At 41.3% G+C, this 23,621-nt stretch overlaps 1 protein-coding gene and 1 pseudogene across 1 annotated transcript; both read left to right on the forward strand.

Moving 5' to 3' along the window:
* Positions 1-1,651: 1,651 nt before the first annotated feature.
* Positions 1,652-16,653, forward strand: TMIGD1 (transmembrane and immunoglobulin domain containing 1). The gene is made up of 6 exons (XM_042916970.1): positions 1,652-1,733; positions 3,604-3,882; positions 8,303-8,578; positions 14,844-14,947; positions 16,021-16,061; positions 16,599-16,653. Exons 1-6 carry the CDS (start codon positions 1,652-1,654, stop codon positions 16,600-16,602), a joined length of 786 nt encoding a protein of 261 aa, XP_042772904.1. The 3' UTR covers positions 16,603-16,653.
* Positions 16,654-19,376: 2,723 nt separating this feature from the next.
* On the forward strand, positions 19,377-19,498 carry LOC122207519 (annotated as a pseudogene).
* Positions 19,499-23,621: the final 4,123 nt, after the last annotated feature.

Below are 23,621 nucleotides of genomic sequence, written 5' to 3' on the forward strand. Positions count from 1 at the left end.
GCAGGTTTGCCAGCCAGAAAGGGTGAGTCTGGTGGGAATGAAGCTTGCTCTTGTCAGGACAGGCCTGGGGTGGGGAGAAGCAAAGCCCATCCACACAGTCGTAGGAATGTTACAGCTCTTGAAGGTTAATACTTGTAATACAGGGATGAAACTCCAAGTCACTGAGCTCTATGGAACGGCCAGGGCTCAGAAGGGATTAACAGCAGCTTCTTAAAGGAGGAGAATATCAGTCTAGGCAGTACAGTGATTAAGAGTCTGGCCCTGGGAGTCCTGGGTTCGAATCCTGGCCCTGACATTTACTGTCTTTGGGATCTTGGGCAAATGATATAATCTCTCTAAACCTTTAGAAATGATGTCAAGAGGGTTGTTAGGGACTTCACTGAGATTGGAATAATGTATGTGAAGTGTTTAGTACAGTGCCTGTTGCATAGAAAGCATTCAGTATGTGTTTCTACCATATTCATAGTGGTACTCTTGAAAGGAAGTAATTAAATATATATTTTTCCTAGATGAAGTAGAGAATGTCTAGGGAGATGGATGGCAGCAGCAAAAGCATAGAAGGAAAAAAGAAGGACTTTGTTATCTTTTATTCTTAGTCTATCCTGGGTTGAAGAGAATAGGTATTCTGAGGGAGAGTATGGGGGAGGGGTGGAAGGAAGCAAAGAGATTAACATGGTTTAAGACTAGAGACTAAGGGCACCTGGGTGGTGGCCCAGTTGGTTGAGCGTCCAACTCTTGATTTCCGCTCAGGTCATGATCTCATGGTTCATGACTTTGAGCCCTGAGTCGTTGGGTTCTGCATGTGCAGAGCCTGCTTGGGATTGTCTCTCTTCCTCTCTCGCTGCCCCTCCCCCACTCACTCACCCTGTCTCTCTCGAAATAAATAAATAAACAAAAAAAGTAGGCGGGGGGGCGCCTGGATGGCTCAGTCGGTTAAGCGTCTGACTCTTGATTTCGGCTCAGGTCATGATCTCACGGTTCCTGAGATGGAGACCCACGTCAGGCTATTTTTTATTGACAGCAAGGAGTCTGCCTGGGATTCTCTCTCACTTCTCTCTCTGCCCCTCTGCCTCCCCAAATAAATTAAACTTAAAAAAAGAAAGAAAGAAAAAGGACTAGAGTCTATGCTGCAATTGAGTCTTCTCTAAGGTATTAACTTTTTGAGTCTATGGGATTTGGAACAATCTCAACAACTCTCTTTAGCAGAAAGCAACTTTTACAAAAATGACCCGACAGGCTTTCGAGATCAGAATTACTACAGTTCAGTAGAGACTGTCTGTGAATGAAGGAAGTTTCTTTCTCTTTCTGTTAAAATGACATTCAATCAATTTCTCCAGGGAAGACTGGTTCTACCTTCCCCGGGGCTGCCCTATAGCTGCCCTATATCTTAAAGCCTATTTCCTTGTGGTTTTCTTTTTCTTGCCTTAAAAAAATATCCTGAATACTAAAAGTACTTTGGACTCAGTAATCAGAACAAGATTGTTTAATTAAAAACTAGAAATAGTACTGTTACAGCTGGGATGACTCATCTGGGATTTTATTTTAAATGCATAATAGGCAAGAGGAAGTTTCATAAACTCAGCATAGACCAAAGTACAGAACCAACTACTCCCTTTTTCCCCCCAGCAGACCAGACGTAAATTTGTTAAAGATGGCCTGGAAGATCAGTTGCCTAATGAGAATGTGCAGATTTCTTCTCTTAGTGATTTTGTTTCTGCCCTGTGAGGTGACAAGTAAGTTCATATTCTTTTGGTCTCTTTTTAAATAAAGAAAAATTTCAGATTAAAAAATTATCAGTGGGCATTGGGAAAATCCAAAATCCAAATCACCAAATACACAGTTGATATGGCTCAGAGTACAGGAGTCAGACAACATGACATAACAGTCAATGGAAAAATATTTTTATGGTTCTGGTAATTATGAGACAGAGTAAATGTTCTATTCTCTCCAGAGCCACAGCCAGAATTTTCCTACATTTTAATGCATTCCATTACTAATCACATCCCAAACAGGCTATGCTAGTTATTTGAACATACCACTTACAGGAAAATCCTTCCTGTACTTGTTCTCTACCCCAGTCTGGAAGTGGATCTCACCGAACCCTTCGCCCCCACCACCCCACGCACATCCGTTTTAAAAGGAATACATATTGGGGCACCTGGATGGTTTAGTCGGTTGAGCATCTGACTTCAGCTCAGGTCATGACCTCACAGTTTCTGAGTTCAAGCCCTGTATTGGACTCTGGGCTGACAGCTCAGAGCCTGGAGCCTGGAGCCTGCGTCAGATTCTGGGTCTTCCTCTCTCTCTTCCCCTCCCCCGCTAGCACTCTCTCTTAAAAATAAATAAACATTAAAAAAAATTTTTTAAGTAATACCTAGTCAGTAAAAAAAAATTCAGGAAATATATGAAAGAATAAAGAAAATTAAAAGTCCCCCAAATCCCATCATCCAGAGATGCACTCAACAATATTTTGGTATATATTCCTCTAGATTTTTAAAAAATCCTAGGCTGCAAAGTGACATTATTTTCATCAGTAGTTTATGCATTCTAAAGGAAAAGTTCATATGTTTACAGATTATATTAACAAATGTTATGTAGGGGGCAAGTCTGTGACAGCTAAAGTCATTCTTAGTTTTTGTTAACTTGCTTCTGAACTAGGAAAGTAAAAATTGAAATTCAGGTATGTTACAGTGAATGTATTTCTGAAAATCAGAGATTAAAAACAACTGTTATATATCCTGATCATCCACTCTATAACCTGTCTACCCTACAAACCAGTTGTTTAACCAACAATTATTTTACCACACTGCCAAAACAATATTAAAACATCAGAAATGCAAGACCCATTTTTCCACAATCCCATCAACAAATCAGAAATCTTTCCAAATCAACTTTTGCCCATATTCAATTGCATATTCAATTTTTTATGTATTTATAGGAATTATTACAGATGTAACTTACATTCTGCCTATTCACCTAAAGTTGTGTCTTATGTATTTTTCAATTTTGTTTTCATTTGTCCTTTCCCACTCCCACCCCCTTGTTTTGCTACTTCCAACCCCTTGAATTAAACAATTTAAGTCTGGAAAGCATTTCTCTACTTTTATTAATTCTATTCAGTATACACAGGGAGATTTTTCCCCCAAATTTTCCTCATAAATGTGTGTGTGTATGTGTGTGTAAATGAGGGTAATTCTGTACATACCCTTTTCTAACCCAGTAGTTCTCAAACTTCACTGTACATTAGAATTGTCTGAAGGTTTTTTACAAACGCAATGCCCAGACTGCACTCATATCAATTAACCAGAATGTCTGGGTGAGGAAGCCAAGCATCAATATGTTTTTAAAGATCCCTAGGTGATTCTGACGTGCAGCAAGATTTTGTAACCATCATTTTAACATTTTCATTTTTTTAGTTAATAATACATTATTTTTATCTGTATTAATCTTTTTCCTTGTAAAATCATATAGATCAATATGACTATTTTTAATTATTGCAGAGTATTTCATTGTACTGATGTAACATGATTTATTTAACCAATCCCCTATTTCTGCTATTTAGAATGTTCAGTCTATGTTAAAAGTTTCTTCCTGCCCTTTCAGGTTCTGTCTTAACTGTGAATGATAAAACTGAGAACTATATTCTGGACACTTGGCTTGGCTCCCAAGAATCTCTGAAATGTGCTGTTAAAAACCACACCAGGGAGGAAGAACTACTCTGGTACCGAGGAGAGGGGACAGTGGATTTGAAATCTGGAAACAAAATCAACTCCAGTTCTGTCTGTGTCTCTTCCATCAGTGAAAATGACCACGGAATCACCTTTACTTGCAAGCTACGGAGGGATCAGTCGGTGTCCATCTCAGTGGTGCTGAATGTCTTTTGTGAGTGAGGGGGAAGAAATTGCAAGTCAATCTGTGTTATCTGCACTATATTAAGTGGTACTTGAAATCTGGGTCTAAAGAGTTACATGCATTTTAACATTTGCTTGGTATTGCCAAATTGCCCAATTTATGCTCCCACAGCGGTGCAGGTGGGGGCCTACTCCCCCACACCCTTGTGAGCATCGAGTATCCTCAACTCAAAGAATTCGCCAGCCTGGTTTGAAATTTTATTTTCACTTTCTAAATTACAAATAAGGGTGTCCACCTTTTTATAAATGTGTTGGCTGTTCATGTTTCTTTTCTGTGAAATGCCTGTTCATGTTCTTTACCCATTCTTCTATTGAGTTATTTGTCTTTTTAAAATTGGTTTGGATAAGGGCTATATATTAAGGAAATTAACCTTTTGTCATTTGAGATTATTGTATTTCTTGTATTTATTTTTGATCTTCTTATAGTTCTTTTTTTGGCCATATTGAAATTTTAAATGTTTATGTATTTAAAACCCTTGATCTTTTCCTTTGTTGTTTCTAGCTTTGTGTTCTACTTAGACATTCATTGGAAATCTTTTTTTTAAACTTTATTTATTTATTTTTATCTTGGGGGGGGCATAGGAAGAGAGTGAAAGAGAATCTTTAAAATTTTTTTTTTAGTTTTTTAACATGTATTTATTTTTGAGAGACAGAGCATGAGCTGGGGAGGGGCAGAGAGAGAGAGAGAGTGAGAGAGAGTGAGAGAGAGAGAGAGAGAGAGAGAGAGAGAATCTGAAGCAGGCTCACTCCAGGCTCTGAGCTGTTAGCACTGAGCCCAACACGGGGCTCGAACCCACAAACCGTGAGATCATGATCTTAGCTGAAGTCGGCCATTTAACTGACTGAGCCACCCAAACACCCCTAAGTTTTTTTTTTTAAATAAAAACGTATTAAAAGTTTTATTAAAAGCTTTATTAAAAATTACTTTGAGAGAGAGAGAGAGAGAGAGAAAGCACGAGTGGGGGAGGGGCAGAGAGAGAAAGGGAGACACAGAATTCAAAGCAGGTTCCAGGCTCTGAGCTGTCAGCACAGAGCCCGACATGGGGCTCAGACCCATGAACTGTGAGATCATGACCTGAACTGAAGTTGGACGCTCAACCGATTGAGCCACCCAGGTGCCCCCAGTGAGAGAGAATCTTAAGATCCATGCTCAGCATAGGGCCTCACGTGGGGCTCAGTCCCATGACCCTGGGATCATGACCCAAGCTGAAATCAGGAGTCAGACACTTAACTGACTGAGCCACCCAGGCACCCTGGGAATCTCTTAACATCACCTTAACACCCAAAATGAGGAAACTCTTTGATGGTTGGATTCAGGTATTGGTAACCCATTGGTAGACTACATGGGGGCAAGGGAGTCCTACAAGTAATTCCATATAGGTGATCACATAGGTGTTTTGGGTGGAAAGTGGTGCTATGTGAGGGAGGTATGGATAATACAGAGAGGGGTGATGTAGGATAAGGTGACGATGTGGTATGATTTGGTGGAAGAAGTAGCTCTGGACTCAGAACCTAATAATAAAGTCAAAGGCATTTGACTCCATGAGCTCAGCAAACTTTTCTGTGAAAAATGGATGTCATTGCTCTTGAAATAAAAAGGTGGAAAAGAGGCTGAAGAATCCAACTCTGGAAAATACTGGCATCTTACAGTTTGGGTTTCTAGGGTGAAACATTTGCATGTTCCTGGGCAAAGGAGTTTTGTTTTGTTTTTTTTTTTTTTCTATGAATCAGTAAAATGTGGTTTTTAGCAAGCTACCTCTTGGCTACTTTGATAGTACTCAAGGCTATCAGGGGATCTTGGAGGTCTTATAATCCTTATAAAATTATAGATGAGGAAACGGAGGCCCAGACTGAGGGCCCAAATTATCACAGCTGGAGCTGAGAACAGAACACCATTCCCCAGGCTCCTCAGTGCCCTTCCATTGTCTTCCTAAGGGAGACATGGCAGATAGCGTGCGGTGGCTTAAAGAAATGATTTTCAGTTTTCCAACCTGAATGCATGTTTCAGACCATCTTTACAACAATCTCCTAAATGTGGCTGTTGCTAAGCACATATAAAAAAGCCAATTGGTCAGTGATTCGTAATGACAACAATTGGCACAAACTCATAATCAATAAATCAAAATAAGCTCATAAAAGTGATAAGAATATAATGTACAATTCTGGGGAAGTATTATTATTGTTATAAATAGCAGATTGAGAACTACATGGAAGCTTGATAATACACAATTTGGGGGAGGGTGTGCAGAAACAAGTTTTTCTCACAGAACCTGACCCTTCTTTCACAGTTGCTGCTGAAAGTATAAATTCAGACCACCTCTTGTACAATTTTTATCAAAATTTAAAGGATGCCTACCCTGTGATCTGGTGTTTCTCCTTCTAGATGGGATAAGCTTGGAGAAACGCGTGCAAAATGTACTTAAAGAAACATATACAAAGATATTTATTAAAGCATTAACATTTTAAAAATGAAAATAATGCCCACCAATCAAAATGATTCAAGAGTCTTATATTGTAGCACTCTAAAAGCAATGAGCTAGATCTCTGTGGTTCAAAGTGGATATATCTCAAAAACTGCAATCTTTTGAGAGAGTAAAGTCTTTATATAAGCTTCCTAAAAACAATACAGTGTATTTCCTATTGATAAATTATATGTATAAAAAACTTTGTTCAGGGTCCCCGGGTGGCTCAGTCTGTTGAACATTGGACCCTTGATTTGTGCTCAGGTCATGACCTTGTGGTTTGTGGATGCAAGCCGTTCGTCGGGCCCTGCACTGACAGTGCAGAGCCTGCCTGGGATTCTCTGCCTCCCTCTCTCTCTGCCCTCCCCCTGCTCATGCTCTCTCTCTCTCTCTCTCTCTCTCTCTCTCTCTCAAAAATAAATAAACATTTCTTAAAAACCTGTTTTTTCAAAAAAGATCTGCAAGGATTTATGTCAAACTCATAGCAGTGGGTATCTTTGGGGAGGAAGCAAACAATATGGAATCAAGGAGGACCTTAACTTTACCTGAAATGTACTATTTTTACAAAAGGGAATACTCACATATAGCTGATATGATTTAAAATTGACCTTCAATGGTTAAATCAAACGGAACAACTAATAGGACATGTCCATAGGTCCTATGGTATATTTGATAATTACATTCTCTATTGTAGCAGCTTCCAACATATCCGAATACCATATAACATCCTTGTTGGATACGGATACAGAATTCAAGCTCATTCCAAAGAGCAGCAAAATGTCATTCTTCTGAAAGAGTTATTAATAGCACAGCCTACTCAGGGTCTAATTATTCAGTGTGCAGATTACACAAGCTCTTTCTTTCCTCCTTCCCTGACTCTAACTCCTTCCTACTGCCCGCTTTTCAAGCATTTCATTATTCTTCTACACCTTAACCAGAAAATGCAAGGGGCATGGAGAAGAGAAAGAGTCAGCTCAGCCTTTTCTCCCCTTTGGTGGGTGTTGGAAAGCCCTGGTTGGAAAGCCCTGGTGCAGGTGAGGGTTGGAATTATTTGGTGAAGATAAATGTGTTCAAGTATCTATGTCTCTAGGACTGCCCTTATCATGGAGGGAGTACGGACTGGCTCACCCAGAGGGACGAGAGGGACCCAGAATGTCACATTCACCTTCCATAGATGTCAGAGTTGCCACAATCGGAGCACCTTCTGGGAGGGGGACATTATTTCTAGAGAATCATTGAGGAAATGCAAATATGCATTGGGAAATGTGGCCAGGGCAAATGCGGTTAGATAAAATGCAAAAATTGAGGATGTGAGGAGACCTCAAAACCACCGTGGCAGCCGCCGCTTCCGCTGCCGCCGCCACCACCATAAAAATAGTAACTAGCACTGTGGTAAATTCTTTACAGGTGTTATCTCATTTCATCTGTACAGTACCTTGTGAGATAGGTATTGTCCCACTTTTTAGATGAAGAAAGTGAGCAGTTGCTTAGCAATTAAGTAACTTTCTCAAGGTCACAGAAAGTGGTGTAAAATGGAATTAGGGACAAGTGCAATCCCTGCTTTCTTTATATTATACTGTTTTCTCCAACATATTAGTACAGATTGGTTTCAGAGAGCAAAGACTCAAGGCTTATCCTCTTAGGTAGTGCTATAAATGGTCTACTTGGTACAGATTCATCATTATATACATTTGTTTCATGGTTTATCTTCTCTACCACATGGAAGATCTGTAAGGTTTGGAATTGGATGTATGTTATTTACCATTGTATCCCTGGTTCCTAGTCCAGTGCTTGGCGTAAAGTAGGTACTTGATAAATTTTTGTCCAATGAATGAATGACTGCGTGAGACAGACTGAAGGAAGATCTTGAACACTGTTGGTAAACTACTGCTTATCCACTAATTAAGCCTAAATGCTTGAGTCTTGTAGTTCCTCCTCTTCTGAGTGGAGACGACTTGCAAACCGTTGAGGAAGGCAGTGATGTGAAGTTGGTTTGCAATGTGAAATCCAACCCCCAGGCTCGAATGATGTGGTACAAAAACAGTAACATCCTGAATTTAGAGCAAAATCACCAAGTCCAACAGACAAGTGAGTCTCTTCAACTGTCAATCACCAAAGTCAAGAAATCTGACAATGGAACCTATAGCTGCATTGCAAATTCATCTCTGCAAATGGAGACCAAGGACTTTCACCTCATTGTCAAAGGTAACTCTCTTTTTAAGTAATATCCAGAACAGTGCAAAAGTCAGAATAGGTTCTCAGTAAACATTTTGTGTGGCAACAAATGATGATGCTAATTATGGTTAATAGCCAATGATTTTCTTTGGAGAATCACCCCTATCCAAGAAATTTCCACTAAGAATTCTAATTCATGGGGCACCTGGGTGATTCAGTTGGTTAAGCATCCACCTTCAGCTCAGGTCATGATCTCATGGTTCATGAGTTTGAGCCCCACATCAGGCACTGCACTGACCTGATCATGAAAAGCCTGCTTGGGATTTTCTCTCTCTTCCTCTCTCTGTGCCCCTCCCCCACTTGCACACTCTGTCTCTCAAAATGAATAAATAAACCTAAAAAAAAAAAAAGAATTCTAATTCTTCCATTTAGGGGATCATGCCCATTCCATATGAAACACTGCTTTTTGAGCAAAGGTCCTTTCTAGAACCAAGTGGTAGGAGATAATTCTGGTTGGCTTTTAGGGAGGAGTACTTCTGTAAATTCTCCTGGGCCACTAGGTTTGTAGGAACTGGACTTTTGAGTTTACAGCCTAATGATAAACAGAAAGAGAAGTCAGAAACACATAAAGAAGGGAAGACAGATAAGAAAATGAATCTCTGAAATCACTCCTGACTTGGGGCGCCTCGGTGGTTCAGCTGGTTAAGCATCTGACTTTGGCTCAGGTCGTGATCTCACAGCTCATGACTTCAAGCCCTGTGTCAGGCTTTGTGCTGACAGTTCAGAGCCTGGAGCCTGCTTCAAATTCTGTGTCTCCCTTTCTCTCTCTGCTCCTCCCCTATTCATGCTCTTTCTCTCTCCGTCTCTCTCTCTCTCAAGAATAAACATTTAAAACATTTTAATAAAAAAATTTAAAAAGTAACACAATCACTCTTGACCCTGAAATTGTAATCTATAGGCTAATCAGTAGTGAGGGAGGGGGAAGATGGTGGAAAAATGTCTTTCTCTTGGGCTTCATGCTTCATCCACGCAGACTTTTTACCTCTTCAATAACAGAGAACAAATGAAATTTCAAATGTTCTTCCCTCCTCATATTTCTCATTCATACAAAAAGAGAAAGGGGACCTGAGCAGAGAAAGCAAGGAAGACAGTAGAAAGAAATGAGGTCAGAGAGCAAATGGAATATAGAACGGTGTTCCCACATTTCCACTTACCACTGGCAATTGTGGCAAAATTTGACCTTGAGGTGAGCTGCACAAAAAGAAACTTTCAAGAACGCAGCTGTGATGCCTGAGTAGGAATAGCCATCTTGATACCAGGGTAAAGAAAGCTGCAGTCTTAGCACAGCAGAAAAGACCTGTAGAGGATGTTGGGTCTTGGGGACTTCTTTAGACAATGCCCCAGCCAGGGGAAAAAGCAGGACGGTGTGAGACAGAATTGGCAACAATCAAGCCTGTCAATCATTCTTTGCTGCTGTTCACTGAATAAAAGTTCAAAGATAACTTCCTTTTTGATACAGATCCTGAAAGTTTGGTTAAAATATTTAAGTTTTCTTAGATAACATCTCTTTTAATTTGAAACAAACATTTAGTAAGACCTTTACGTGTTAATTTGCAGGGTGCCTCGTTGGCTCAGTCAGTTAAGAGTCTGACTTGATTTCAGCTCAGGTCATGATCTCACGTCGGGCTCTGCACTGGGCACGGAGCTTGCTTAGGATTCTCTCTTTCTCCTTCTACTTCTGTCCCTCCCCCACTCATGAGCGCTCTCTCTCTCTCTCTCTCTCTCTCTCATGCTGTCAGAAAAAATGTTAATTTTGATTGCTGAATATATAGGCAAAAACATACCGAAAAAATCTTTAAGTTTGTTTTCATGTTAAAACTGCAATTATGAAGCTGAGAGGCATACCCAATTATGTCATCTGCAGACTTGGGCAAGCTAAGTTAATTTTCCAGTTAGAAAGCCTTAGTTTGGGGACATTTATGAACTCCCTTCTTACTCTAATTGGATAATGTTGATCAGTTGAAATAAAATTTTATTTTTCTGAAAAACAAACAAACAATACCAAAAAAAGCCCAAAAAACAAAAAAGAGAAAGGCAAGATACCTGGTGTAGCAGATGCAGAAAATGCTCACACATTTTCTGGTCTGAGGCCAGTACGCCAAGAACAGCCAAACAAGCTGAGGCTCCTATTTCTTGTTAGAACATTATTCACTCTGCCGTTTGCTTCCCTGTGCCCACTCATTGCCTTTCTTGCTAGTTCCTAGGAAGCCAACTGAATCCCTGCCAGAAGGGTTGGACGATGTGACCAGAGGGCTTATTTCCTGCCCCTCAGGGGGGTCTGGGACACCAACAGAGAGGCTGGTGGGGAGAAAGAGGTGCTGCCAGTTGAATGCCCATTACCGTGATTACTGGCATGCTCAGTAATTTGTCCTGCAGGGCAGTGAGAGTACCCCCAGGGTCTGTCCGCTTTAAAAAACCAAACCCACAAATAACCCAAGTACTCATGGGGTAGAAGCAGTGGAAGAGGCAGTTTACTGAAGCTTGTGGCTATTCACCTCCCTGCAAAAGCTCGGTAGGTGGGGCCTCCAGCCATGCCATTCTAACTGGGTGTAAAAAGCTACCCGCAGAGATCAGGGAATTATATCATCCCTCTTGGTTAAGAAGGAATCTTAAGTGCTCCTCGAGATAAAAAACATGCAACTTGTGTGGCAAGCAGGATGTCAGCTTGACAAATTGGCTTTCAGGTGGGCAGGATCCTGTTTTGGATGGAACCCTTCCAAGCCAACTTGTTTTTCTTATTTCTTCCTGCTCTATTATTTCCCAGGCTGTCAGCTGCTTTCACAGCAATAAGTGCTCTGCTGCCTGTGCTCAGGCTGAATGTGTTTGCCACGAGCCTCTCCTGGCTTCAGGGCTCCGTAGGGTAGTTTCTAAATGGGGCCATGCAAAGCTAGAAGTGTAATTACAGATCTTGAGCACGAGAGTTTACCCTGTGTGTTGGGATTTTCTTGCATAATAAATATGGAGGGGGAAAAATTACCAAATCTGGTTACAAATAAGAGAATAAAACAGGGGGCGCCTGGGAGGCTCAGTCGGTTGGGCAATTGACTTTGGCTCAGGTCGTGATCTCACAGCTCCATGAGTTCGAGCCCTGCATCGGGCTCTGTGCTAAGCTGTCAGCACAGAGCCTGGAGCCTGCTTTGGATTCTGTGTCTTCTCTCTCTCTGTCCCTCCCCTGCTCGCGCACTCTCTCGAAAATAAACATTACAAAATTAAAAAAAAAAGAGAGAGAGAGAGAGAGTAAAACAGGACAACAGGAGAGATGCAGTTATACTGACCAAAGTCACTTTCATTGAAATCCAAAGGGAGCCTTAGTGGATCAAGCAGTTTATATCAGCTTGTTTAAGGACTGAAAGCTGTCACGTGGGGCTTCATTTAATTCAGCTTGGTAAAAATATCCAGATCTTTGACCAAATTCTAATTTCTTTTCCTAATTGTCCCTCCTTTGCCTTCCCTTCATTTTGACATCTTTCCTTGGCACTGAAAGTAGAAAGGGCCCCTACTAAGGTTAAGGCTCTTCGGTGTCCCCCAGGGCTGGCTCTCACAGGGCCGGTGCTTATAAGAAGGCCCACGGAGCAGAATTTCTCCAGAATATTGGTGCAGCTCACACTCTCATGAAACAAATTTTTAGTAACAGCTAAAAGAGAGCCAGAGTAAAGGATGCTTAATCTACTTACTCCCCAAAATTATCCTGCACAGTAACTAGACATACAGGAAAGAAGAAAACAAGTAAAAGGTAAGTGGTTTAAGTGTGTCATACATTTACAGAGGGATAAATGCTATTTTATAATCTTGAGGGAAATAGGGCTTGGGCTTTGAAATGAGATTTATCTAAAGTCTTCTCTTCCCCTCCTTTCCACCTTTTGCCCCTCATATACTATTTCACGACCCTTTGTCCTTTATAACACTGATCTCAGTCTGTGGTTTTTGTTTGTTTAATGTCTGTCTTCACTACTAGAATGTGAGCCCCATGAGGCCTTCCATGTCTGACCTATTTTTTGCAGGGCTGAGCACCATACCTACCTCACAGTAGTCATTTAGTAAAAACTTTTTGACCACACTCAATCTACAAACTCAAGGGCACAATAAATAGCACACTTTTTATTTCCTATAAGTTCCTAAAATATTATCTTAGCAAAGATTGGAGCCCCGCTCCCTGCCCCTGGTCCCGGGGTGGCATCAGAATCCAGGGGCTTAGGTGAGGTCATTTAAACATCTTTGTTGATCTTACTTTTAAAAGTTTCATCCCATGTCATATCAAACTTATTAAAATGAATCACACAGAGTATACTTTTTTGCTGTAAAAATTTTGAAAGGATGTTTGTAACTTGCATACATTTTGAGTTTTATTATATATAAGTTATTAATGTGGTTCTTAAGGTTTAAATTTGGCTGTTGGGTTACAGTTGACATAAAGCTACGTTTTATAGATATTTAAACATTTATTAATTTTGACCAATCTGCCACTTTATGTTCATACTTTGGAACCAATATGTATTTTCCAGGTCTCAAATATTTTCATAGGCTTTTGGGAAGCTTGCAAGTTCAGGCACTGTGCCTGCAGTGCCTGATGAACAAAATAGCTCTGAGTTTACCTGGTATTCAGAAAACGATGGGCTGGGTTTTCATTTCCAGGCTGTTATGATTGCTGCCGATCTCTTTCTAACCCAGGTTAGAAGCACACTCTCTGGGACCCCTGGGTGGCTCAGTCAGTTGAGCGACCGACTCTTGATTTCCATTCAGTCACGGGATCGAGCCCCATAGAGTGTGTGACGGCACAGAGCCTGCTTGGGATTCTTTCTCTCTTTCTGTCTCTCTCTCTGCCCCTCCCCCACTCACAGCCCCCCCCCCTTTCAAAATAAATAAATAAACATTAAAGAAAAAAAAAAAAGAAGTAGACTCTCTGTTCTTCCACGTCGTTTAGAAAGGTATGAAAATCTTTGCCAAGGTTAGGAAGGCTGGTGCTCAGAGTCCCATTTCCCTAGGGGCACCGTGCAGTCACCTTATATAATGTCCTCTCCCTGCTTAAGGCACTATCACAGTACAGCTACAAGGGTCCCCACCTCTCCCGGGGCCCACAGGCCTCTCTCCCCTTAGTCCAGCAGGCTCCTCAACTTTTCTTGCTCTTAAAGCCTTCCTCCCTCCTTTTCTCAGAGATCCCTCCCAGTATCTTTTGGGCTTTCTTTTTTTTTTTTTTTTTAATTTTTTTTTTTTTAACGTTTATTTATTTTTTTTTTTTTAATTTTTTTTTTCAACGTTTTTTATTTATTTTTGGGACAGAGAGAGACACAGCATGAGCGGGGGAGGGGCAGAGAGAGAGGGAGACACAGAATTGGAAACAGGCTCCAGGCTCCAAGCCATCAGCCCAGAGCCTGACGCGGGGCTCGAACTCACGGACTCACGGACCGCAAGATCGTGACCTGGCTGAAGTCGGACGCTTAACCGACTGCGCCACCCAGGCGCCCCTAACGTTTATTTATTTTTGAGACAGAGAGAGACAGAGCGTGAACGGGGGAGAGTCAGAGAGAGAGGGAGACACAGAATCTGAAACAGGCTCCAGGCTCTGAGCTGTCAGCACAGAGCCTGACGCGGTGCTCGAACCCACATACCGCGAGATGGTGACCTGAGCCGAAGTCGGACGCTTAACCGACTGAGCCACCCAGGCGCCCCTCTTTTGGGCTTTCAAAGGGCAGGAAAAACCATTGATTTCAGCCTATTTCTACCTTCTGAGTGGAAAAATTTTGGATGAAGAAAGCACAAAATGGTCTGACTACCCGTTTGGGGGGAGTGATTCATATTATAATAAATTATCCTTTCGCAAAGGGATGGATTCAAAACCCATCTCTGCTAATTCCTAGCTCTGTGACTCTGGACAAGAGGTTCCTCACCTGCAAAATGAGGTTACTAACACCTACCTTTCTGGGTTGTTTGGAGGATGACACATGTTGAGTGCAAGGCTCCATGGCTGGGACTTAGTAGAAGCATATAAATGAGAAACATATAGCAGTGCCTGGGTGGCTCAGTCGGTTAAGCATCCGAATTTGGCTCAGGTCACAATCTCATGGTTCATGAGTTGGAGCCCCACGTCGGGCTCTGTGCTGACAGCTCACAGCCAGGGGCCTGCTTCGGATTTTCTGTCTCCCTCTCTGTCTCTTAAAAAATAAATAAATATTTTTAAAAACTTTTTAAAAAGCATATACATGTTAGTTCTTATCTCCTGTGTTTGCATTTCCAACAGATAAAGGTGTGGCTATACCCATAGAACCCATTATTGCTGCATGTGTTGTGGTCTTTCTGACATTGTGCTTTGGACTCATCGCTAGAAGAAAAAGTATAATGAAGGTATTAAAGTATTCTAAGATATTTAGGTAAAAAATCATCTAAATACAGGCAGACAACTGGCTATATAAGTGACTCTAGAATTGGGAACCATACTTGGACAATATGGTCTCTCTAAAGACCTAAAGTGGAAGTTGCTCAAAGGCATAAAAATTGTATGTATGTTATAAGGATGGCTTTAACAAAAGAGTGGAAGTGCATCTGGACAAAACCTGAATGAAGATAGCTGTGGTGTTAGGAGTAGGGGATTTGGGGCTGATTTTTTCTTCCTTTTAAATTTCCCTTTATTGTTGCTATGGTACCTCTGGTACAATAAATAAATATACAGGGAAACATCTGCTGTGGATTCAGAGACCTGCACGAAAAAGGTGGCACTTTTTGCTCACCTCCTGAGGACAGCCACAAGGGCAGCTGCAGCAGCGGGATTGGGACCGGGGGCTGGGGTGGGGGGGTGGGGGGGGGGGTGGCGACTGGAGTCTGAATTGTTGAATGGTGAATCTTCTTGGTTAGCTTGATGCAGAGTATGTGTGTGTATTGGTGAATGCCTTGCATTTGGCTCCACCAGTTAATTCAATGCCAAAGGGAGGCAAAAGTGGCAGAGAGCCTCGAAGGAAAAGCCAGTGTGGTCTAGGCTCAGTTAATTACACAGCACTATCTCTTTGAAATATATGGTAACTGCATGTAATTCAGGGCAACAATGTCTGTCAAGAAGAAATTCACCCAACCCCCAGTTCTAATCCAAAGCAAATTTTTCCTATAAAAGGAAAGAAGGAAGAAAGAAAGAAAGAAAGAAAGAAAGAGAGAATCAACTACCTAAGAATCCTAGAAGCATTCTGATTCAAGGATTATATCTCTGTAGGTTCAATACAGAAATGATTAACATGGCCAAAACACAAGATCTGGACTAGTGCAGCGGTGTCTGTATTTCCAGGCATCTCTGTATTGATGCGTATTTTTCTAGGTAGGAGATTAACAGACATTTGGGTTTCCTATCCCCTGAACCACCTTGATGCATTCAAAATGTTTATCTGCCTTAGAAAAGCATGCAAACTCATTGCCCTTGTGTTTGCTTTTAGCTCTGCATAAAGGATGAAGATCCTCAAAGAGAAACAGCTTTGTAAGTACTCTGGGCTGGGGCCAATGATTTCCCATAAGCAGATGGGTAACAGTGGTGTGCAACATAAAGGTCATCCTAGGCAAACTCCTCCTGAGATGGGAGGTGCTGGAAGGTGAAGAGAAGAAGGTTCTGACAAGAATGGAGGGTGGAGGAGAATCTGCCTCCACTTCACAGGAAGACAGGCGAGGCTAGGTTGGAAGGTTTTCTAGAACAGGAGAGTACCATTGGTCTTAAGCCTGCTCTCCATTTAGGAAGTTTTGGGCTAATGCTTAAGCCGCACCTTCATTGTACTGCCACGTGATGTAAATGACTGAGAGGGCCTAGCCTGGGGGAAGCCATGCTACATTCTCCCTCACAACAAGGTCAGAAGCCATAGTCCTCATTCTAAATAACGCCTAGTCTGTTGGCTCCAGCATTGGAGAAGTAAGCAGTGGGTTAAAAGAACAAAGGCATTCCTTCCAAGGGCATGACTCTTGTTTTGAATTTTTTTCATATTGCTATGATCATTGTTATAATTGATTTCTTGGTTCATTTCAGATGAGAAAGCTGAGATGCCATCTAACACAGCAAGAGTTTTGCATCAGGACTTCCTTGATTTATGTAGTCCCATCTGTATTTATTGCTATTATTAAATTCACTCCTGTCAAATTGTCAGAGGTTATGAAGAAGTGTTTCATTAAGCACTGAACAGTAGTTGTTATGACTAACTTGATATACTTGCAGAACATTTTTATGAAGAACGCTATTAAGAATGAAAAGTAAGGTTCTGTTAAGGCTTCTTCTTGAAAGGTATGTTAATTGAGATTTGTTCCAGAGAGATTGGTAAACATTTAGCATATATTTTCTAGGTAGGAGATTAATGGACATTTGGGTTTCACAAATAAGGTGCAAAACCAAAATCAAAAGGAGAGCTGAATATAGAGTGATCGGTATTTTAAGTTCGCCAAGAAAGCACATAAATAATATCAATTATCATCTACTTTAGCTGCTGTTTCATAAAAGAAACGTTTTAGGACTCAAAAAAGGAAGGATGCAATCTCAGAATATAAGGCACTCCTTTAAATGGAATAAATTTAGCGTTATGAAAAAGTCAGCATATGTCCTTATTTTTCTCAGTGCATCGTGGTTTGGTGACACAGTTGCAGACCTGGTGAGCTTTACATGGTGACGGAGACAAAACCTGCAGGGCGCGGGGGCTAGCCAGCGGTCTGTTCACAAGCAGCCTCTGCCTTTGTGGAGCAGTTACTTGCCTACATCCAGGGACATTAATTATGAATCAGCCTGTACTCCTTCTCATACACCTGTTTTAAATTGCAGGTCTTCTAATTTGTCTTCGACTTTGCCCATTTCCATTCTTTCTTCATTCTTTTCCCTTAAGAGTCTCTGGTTCGCTTTCCCACACAGGTGGGATGTGTTAGGGAGAGAGACCATCCTGGCCAGAACCACCTTTTTTTTTTTTTTTAAAGTTTATTTATTTGTTTTGAGAGAGAGAGTGTGCATGTGGGAAGGGGAGAGGCAGAGAGAGAAGAGAGAGAGAATCCCCAACAGGCTCTGCACTGTCAGCTCTGCACTGTCAGCACGGAGCCCAATGTGGGGCTCAAACCCACAAACCACAAGATCATGACCTAAGCCGAAATCAAGGGTCAGATGCGCAACGAGCGGAGTCACCCGGGCGCCCCCAGAACCAACTTTGATGTCCCTGCTGTGCTCACCCTCTCATTTAGAAAAAAAACAATTTTTTTTTCTAATATGGCAGTGGCTAAATGTGCTACAGCAAGAGAGAGAGAGAGATCTGCTATCGGACAGGTGGTTAAAAGCTGGTGGTTAAAAGCTTCTTATTGACATGGAAGCAAAGAGAAGAAATGGACAGAATGTATGAAATCTCAATTGTCTTGTTTGGAAGAGAGACCCCCTTCCCCCCAATCCTCCTGTTAGGCTTCTCGCTGCTTCCTTGGAAAACTTCTGCATGGAATGGAGAGAGAGACTGTTAAAGACTATGATTTACAGATTTCTCTATCTTGTTGGAGGCCCCAGCAGGCTTTTGTGGGATTTCAAATTATGTTCCTCATTCAGGATTTCTCAAAGTAGAATTTGGAAGCCCTGCTAAAAATGGCATAAGAACAAAGTAGGAGGAGTGTGAAAATCCAAAAGTTTAGACAATTAAGGAGAAGCCTGGAGACCAAATGGAAAAAACAGATCTCAGGCACTGGTGGGTTGGGATAGTTTAAAGTGGAAGAGGAAACAGGAAAAACTTACTGGACTCTATCTAACTGGACTTCGGATACAAGAGACCTGAATTGCCATCTTGACTGTTTTACTTTGGGCATAGTCCTTTTCTCTCTCTTGGGCTTTTGGAAAATTAGAAGAAGGATTGGGATTTATTTTCATGTTAAATTTCATGTTAATTCATGTGATTCTAGAAAGATTCCCAAATAGTTTAGTTAAATGCTGGAAGAAGTTGGCAAGAAAAGCTGAAAATGTAATACCTTTGCCCTACCTGGTAGAAGTATGAATCAGCTTTGTTGTAGGACATATAGCAATTCTTGAGTATTACAAGTCATCAGTAGAGAATTTCGTCACCCTTATAAACTACAGTGACCTTGTACATTAGCATAGGTGAGGAACATTAACTAGTTTTAACAGAGCGTAGCAATATTATAAATGGTCACTGCATTTCATTTTGCCTTGCAGTTTTGAAAAAAAAAAAACAGCCTTTATTAAAAACTGTGTCTATTATTTATTTATTTATTTTGAGAGAGAGACAGAGTGTGAGCAGAGTAAGGGCAGAGAGAAAGAATCCCAAGCAGGCTCTGTGCTAACAGCACAGAGCCCAATGCGGGGGCTTAGTCTCACAGACCGAGAGATCATGACCTGAGCTGAAATCCAGAGTCGGATGCTTCACCAACTGAGACACTGAGGGTGCCCCCCAAAACTGTGTCTATTATTTAAAATTAGAAGTTCAGCCTAGGGCACCTAGATGGCTCAGCCAGTGAAGAGTCCCACTTTGGTTTAGGTCATGATCTTGTGGTTCATGAGTTCAAGCTCCACATTGGGCTCTGTGCTGATAGCTCAGAGCCTGGAGCCTGCTTTGGATTCTGTGTCTCCCTCTGTCTGCCCACCCCCTCTCGGCCCCCCTCCCCCCTCCCCCGTTCATGCTCTGTCTCTCTGTCTCAAAAAATGAATAAACATTAAAAAAAATTTTTTTAATAAGTTCAGCCTAGAACCTGACTTAGAAGGACATGAAATTCCAGAACTTAAAAGAAGTCCCCAAAGCCTTTCCCTAAATGTGTTCTATATCTACTATGAAATACTTGAAGCTTTGCGCAGTGGCAGTATCGTAGCCAATGAGGTTTATCCGAGGCGCGATTATTGCTAATTGAAATACTTGAAATGCCAACATTCATTATTAGTCTGTTTTTGACACTTTGGACTACAAATACCAGTGGAGAAGTGACAGACAAAGCTACCAATAGGGACACCTTTCATGATTATCATTTCTCTCCTTCTTGGGCCCCATTTTTTGAAAAAAACTGGTCTACCAAGCAGCTTGTGTTTATTAAATAATAGCAATCTGCTTGCCCAATTTTTAAAACATCAGTGGTATCTACTCACCGTCTGAACATCTTTTATGACAACACAATTACCCAGTTGATGTAATTTCATTTAAAAGCAAAGAAATCTGGTACTTTATTTAACCTGGGCAATCTTTCATGGGTTAACAATATAATCACTGCCATTAGGTTTTTGAGTCATTGAAAATAGTTTACAAACTCCTTTGCTCACCAACCTTACCCCTGTTATCGCTACGATCACCACCTTCTCGAACCTACTGGCCAGGAGTCATAAATTCTGACCGGGTCAAGCAGATCTGTTTTACAGGACAGATCTGTAAAACAATAGGGAGTGGTGGAAACTGTGGCAAACGGAGAGCACATCTTTGTCTGAACAAGGGCTAATAGCTACCATTCGGCATAGATCTTTTGATTCTTTGAGAGAAGTCAGAATTCTGAATTTGTATGTATAATTCTTCTAATTAAAAAAAAAAAGTTGTTGTTTTTTTTTAATCCTGGATGTCTAGGAGTAGAAGAATCCTCTCACCCCAATATATGCTAATCTCTGTTAGTTAAGTTACAAACCAGTGTTGCCTTGGGTTTTCATTGTCCTGTGGAGATTTTTGTGAAACAGCTCTTATAATTTTCACAGCTATCCTTTTCTCCTCCAAAGCTCAGGCACGATCATTAAGAACTAAGTCAGAGGACAGTTACTGATACCATACCGAGGACTTTACCTACATTATTCGATTCTGTAAAAAAAAAACCTTTAGGAAGTACTCATGGCTGTTCCAACTTCGATGATGAGGACACCTGGGCTCAGAATGCTTAACTGACTTATAGAGAGTGACTAAGCTACAATTCATATTGGACTGATCCAAAGCCTGGGGCCTGGAATGGGGGAGAGGATATCACAAAAGGAGCAAAGGTTGAATAATAAAGACAAAGTTCACGTCCAATCCTACTCCTAGTGACCTATTTACAGATCATGTATTTTAGTAAGTGAAGGGAATTTAAAACCATCTTGGTTGGCGAGTATTTTGCAGATGTTACAACACTCCTTGAGATAATTTGAGATGTCCTACAGTGTTGTAGTGTTGGAGCTGAGAACTGCTGCCCTAAATATTTGCTTGTCCTTCTGATGATAATAATCACCAAGTATTACTCTTTGCCAAAGGGTTTGCCTAAGGTAGGTGTTGGAATCCTCATTTTACAGATGAGGAAATTGAGGATCAGAGAAACAAAATAACTTGCTCAGACTTGCACAATTAGCATGGGGTGGAGCTGGGATTCAAACCCAGGGCACAAGGGCCTCACAGTTCATGCTCCTTCTCTACACTGCACCGTCCTGGGGTGAGGGACCAGGGATAAAGGTACTGGAATATGATTGAGAGCATCTTACTGGCTGGGAGCTTGGGAGTTGTGGCAGAGATCTGTCATTAACTGAATATCCTCATGCACGTCACACTTCCCTGCCCCCTTTGCCATTAGCTAGTCCATGAGACTAGTCGTAGTCAAAGCACTGTGGATAGAATTAACCGTGTCACTTCTGGGCAAAGCAAAACAGAATGGGCACATGTTCTTTAGGTTCTTGGTTCCCCTGACATGGCAACTGTGGAGACACAGTAGAGCATCTGTCAGCCTGGGATTCTGAGTCACTATGTGGACCAGAGCTACCTACTCACATATAAGCGAGAAATAGACCCTTGTGTCAAACCACTAGATTTTAGGATGAATTTGCTACTGCGGCATAACTTAGCTTATCCTAATTGTATTTCATTACAGTAAGAAATCAGGAGGACATTTAATCTACTTTAATGAAATGATGCTTAATTTCAGGCATAAGTTCATAATAATCCCCAACCCCTCCCACCAGGGACCCTGAGTCATTTAAAATGCTGAAAAACCTGCAATAAAATCCCATTTTCCCCAGTGAATTAATTCTCATCTATTGAGAACACATCTTTAAGGAAATAGGGCAGCAGTAGAGCAAGCCAGAAAAAAATTAACCTGTCTCATTAAAAAACCCAGGGACACCTGGGTGGCTCAGTTGGTTAAGCTTCCAACTCTTGATTTTGGCTCAGGTTGTGATTTCATGGTTTGTGAGATGGGGCGCTGTGCTGGGCATAGAGCCCACTTAAGATTCTTTCTCTCCCTCTTCCTCTGTCCCTCCCCTGCTCGCACACACACTCTCTTTCAAAAACATTAAAATGAAAAAAATTCAAAATCCAAATAACATTTAATCTCATGCCAGCAACTATAGAAAACAAAACTTTTACATGAATAACAAATTGTTTAACATGCAGGACTTTTCTCAAGAGTCTATTTCTGCAACACCAAGGCTATCATTTACCAAACAACTTCGAACATAGGTAGTTTTCACTTACAGAATACTGGAAAACGTGGAAGACATCACTGTGCATTCCCAAAAACCTGAATTCTCAGAGAATTGTGTACATGGTAAGGGAAAATTGGAGATCTGGAATCACTGCCAACAGATTCCTACAGTAAAGCTTTGCTGTGGCAGCACACGAAATATGTCTTTATTTCTTCAGACACTCTTGACAGCAATAATAATAGCTTTGGCCTTCTTTTAGATTATGGGTGTTAACAACATTCTCTTACACTTTCAAGCTACCTTGTAGTTTACGAAACATTTTTACGTGTATCTTATTTTGATCCTCACAGACACAGCCACTCTTTGACATAGGTAGCGCTGTCTCTCTTTATGATTTGCAACTGGAGAGACTAAAGTTCAGGGGGTTTAAGTGATCTGTCCAAGGTCACATAGCTAGTAAGAGGAGTCATCCGTCCCATGACCCTGCCTATGGGCTCTACGTAAGTGCTACAATTGCTTTCAGTTTTACATAAGACACTTTTGCCTTATACGTGACCACTGTATGCCAAGAAGGGAGACAGAAGATGAGAAATTACACTAACACATGCAATTAATAGACACTGTCAAAACCGAGTTCTCTGAGTAACCTAAAGTGACATCACATAACAACAGTTACACTCCTACACTTACTGTGCTCCGCCCTAATCACTTTAAATATAACTCCCTTAATCCTCCTAACATTCACACAACAAGGGTCCTGTTTTTATCATACCCATTTTATAGGAGAGGAAACTGAGGCACAGAGACGTTAAGTCATGTGTGTCCTTGGTCATGCAGCTTTTATTAGTGGCTGGACCAGAGTTAGACCCAGGCAGTATGGTTGCTGAGTTTTTAACCACTAGGAAAAATTACCTTTACATTAAGAACTGACTTATACAGTACTCTCTATATGGCAGGAACAAACACATATAGACTGATTTAATCCCTGTGAGTGACACATTTAACATTTGAATTCAAGCAGAAAGTGGATGCAGAGAGACAGGGAGGGAGGGGAGAATGGGTAAAAAAGGGCTGGGGTGAGGAAGGAGAGACAGGTAGCTTCTGAGAAGCCTGCCTTTCAACTCAGAGAACACGTGCCCTGATGTGAGCATCAGATGTGGAGGAGAATCAGCTCTCCTGGCCAGTTCTAGTTCCCTCATAGTTCTGAAAGTGTGAGCATCTCATGTGCTGAGGACGAGTCTAGTGATGATGTGCATTTTTCTTATAACATGGCCCCTAAATGCAGGCCAACTACTCAATTTGATTCTCCACCTAAGAAACAGCAATCTCTTCCCATACTGGAATGAAAACCTGTTCTGCTGTGCACAAGAAGAGGAGCTGTTTGGGTCTCTGAAGTGACACTTTCTCAAAGGATTTCCAAGGATATTGATTATAACCAATTTTTGCCTGACTTTGGAACTTAATCCTTGAGTAAGCCACAACCCACTTGGTATCAGTGAACCTGATTGGTGCCAAAGGGAGTGATTGCATTCCTGTAGTGTGTAATGCAACTTTGCTGTGTATATTCAACATTGCTCACAGAAAAGTTTTAGTTACCAGATGTACATGAAGCTACCAGATGTATGAACAGTTGCTTCGAAAAACAGGCCTCCCTTCTTGGCTCGGCCACTA

Source organism: Panthera leo, chromosome E1 (assembly GCF_018350215.1).
Source record: "Panthera leo isolate Ple1 chromosome E1, P.leo_Ple1_pat1.1, whole genome shotgun sequence".
In the NCBI taxonomy this organism is placed as follows: domain Eukaryota; kingdom Metazoa; phylum Chordata; class Mammalia; order Carnivora; family Felidae; genus Panthera; species Panthera leo.

Bases quoted from the DNA above. Each gene is read 5' to 3' on its own strand.
- TMIGD1 (XM_042916970.1), top strand. From the start codon at position 1,652: ATGGCCTGGAAGATCAGTTGCCTAATGAGAATGTGCAGATTTCTTCTC. The intron at 8,579-14,843 runs GTAACTCTCTTT...CATTTCCAACAG, and splicing joins CTTTCACCTCATTGTCAAAG to ATAAAGGTGTGGCTATACCC. The intron at 14,948-16,020 runs GTATTAAAGTAT...GTTTGCTTTTAG, and splicing joins GAAGAAAAAGTATAATGAAG to CTCTGCATAAAGGATGAAGA.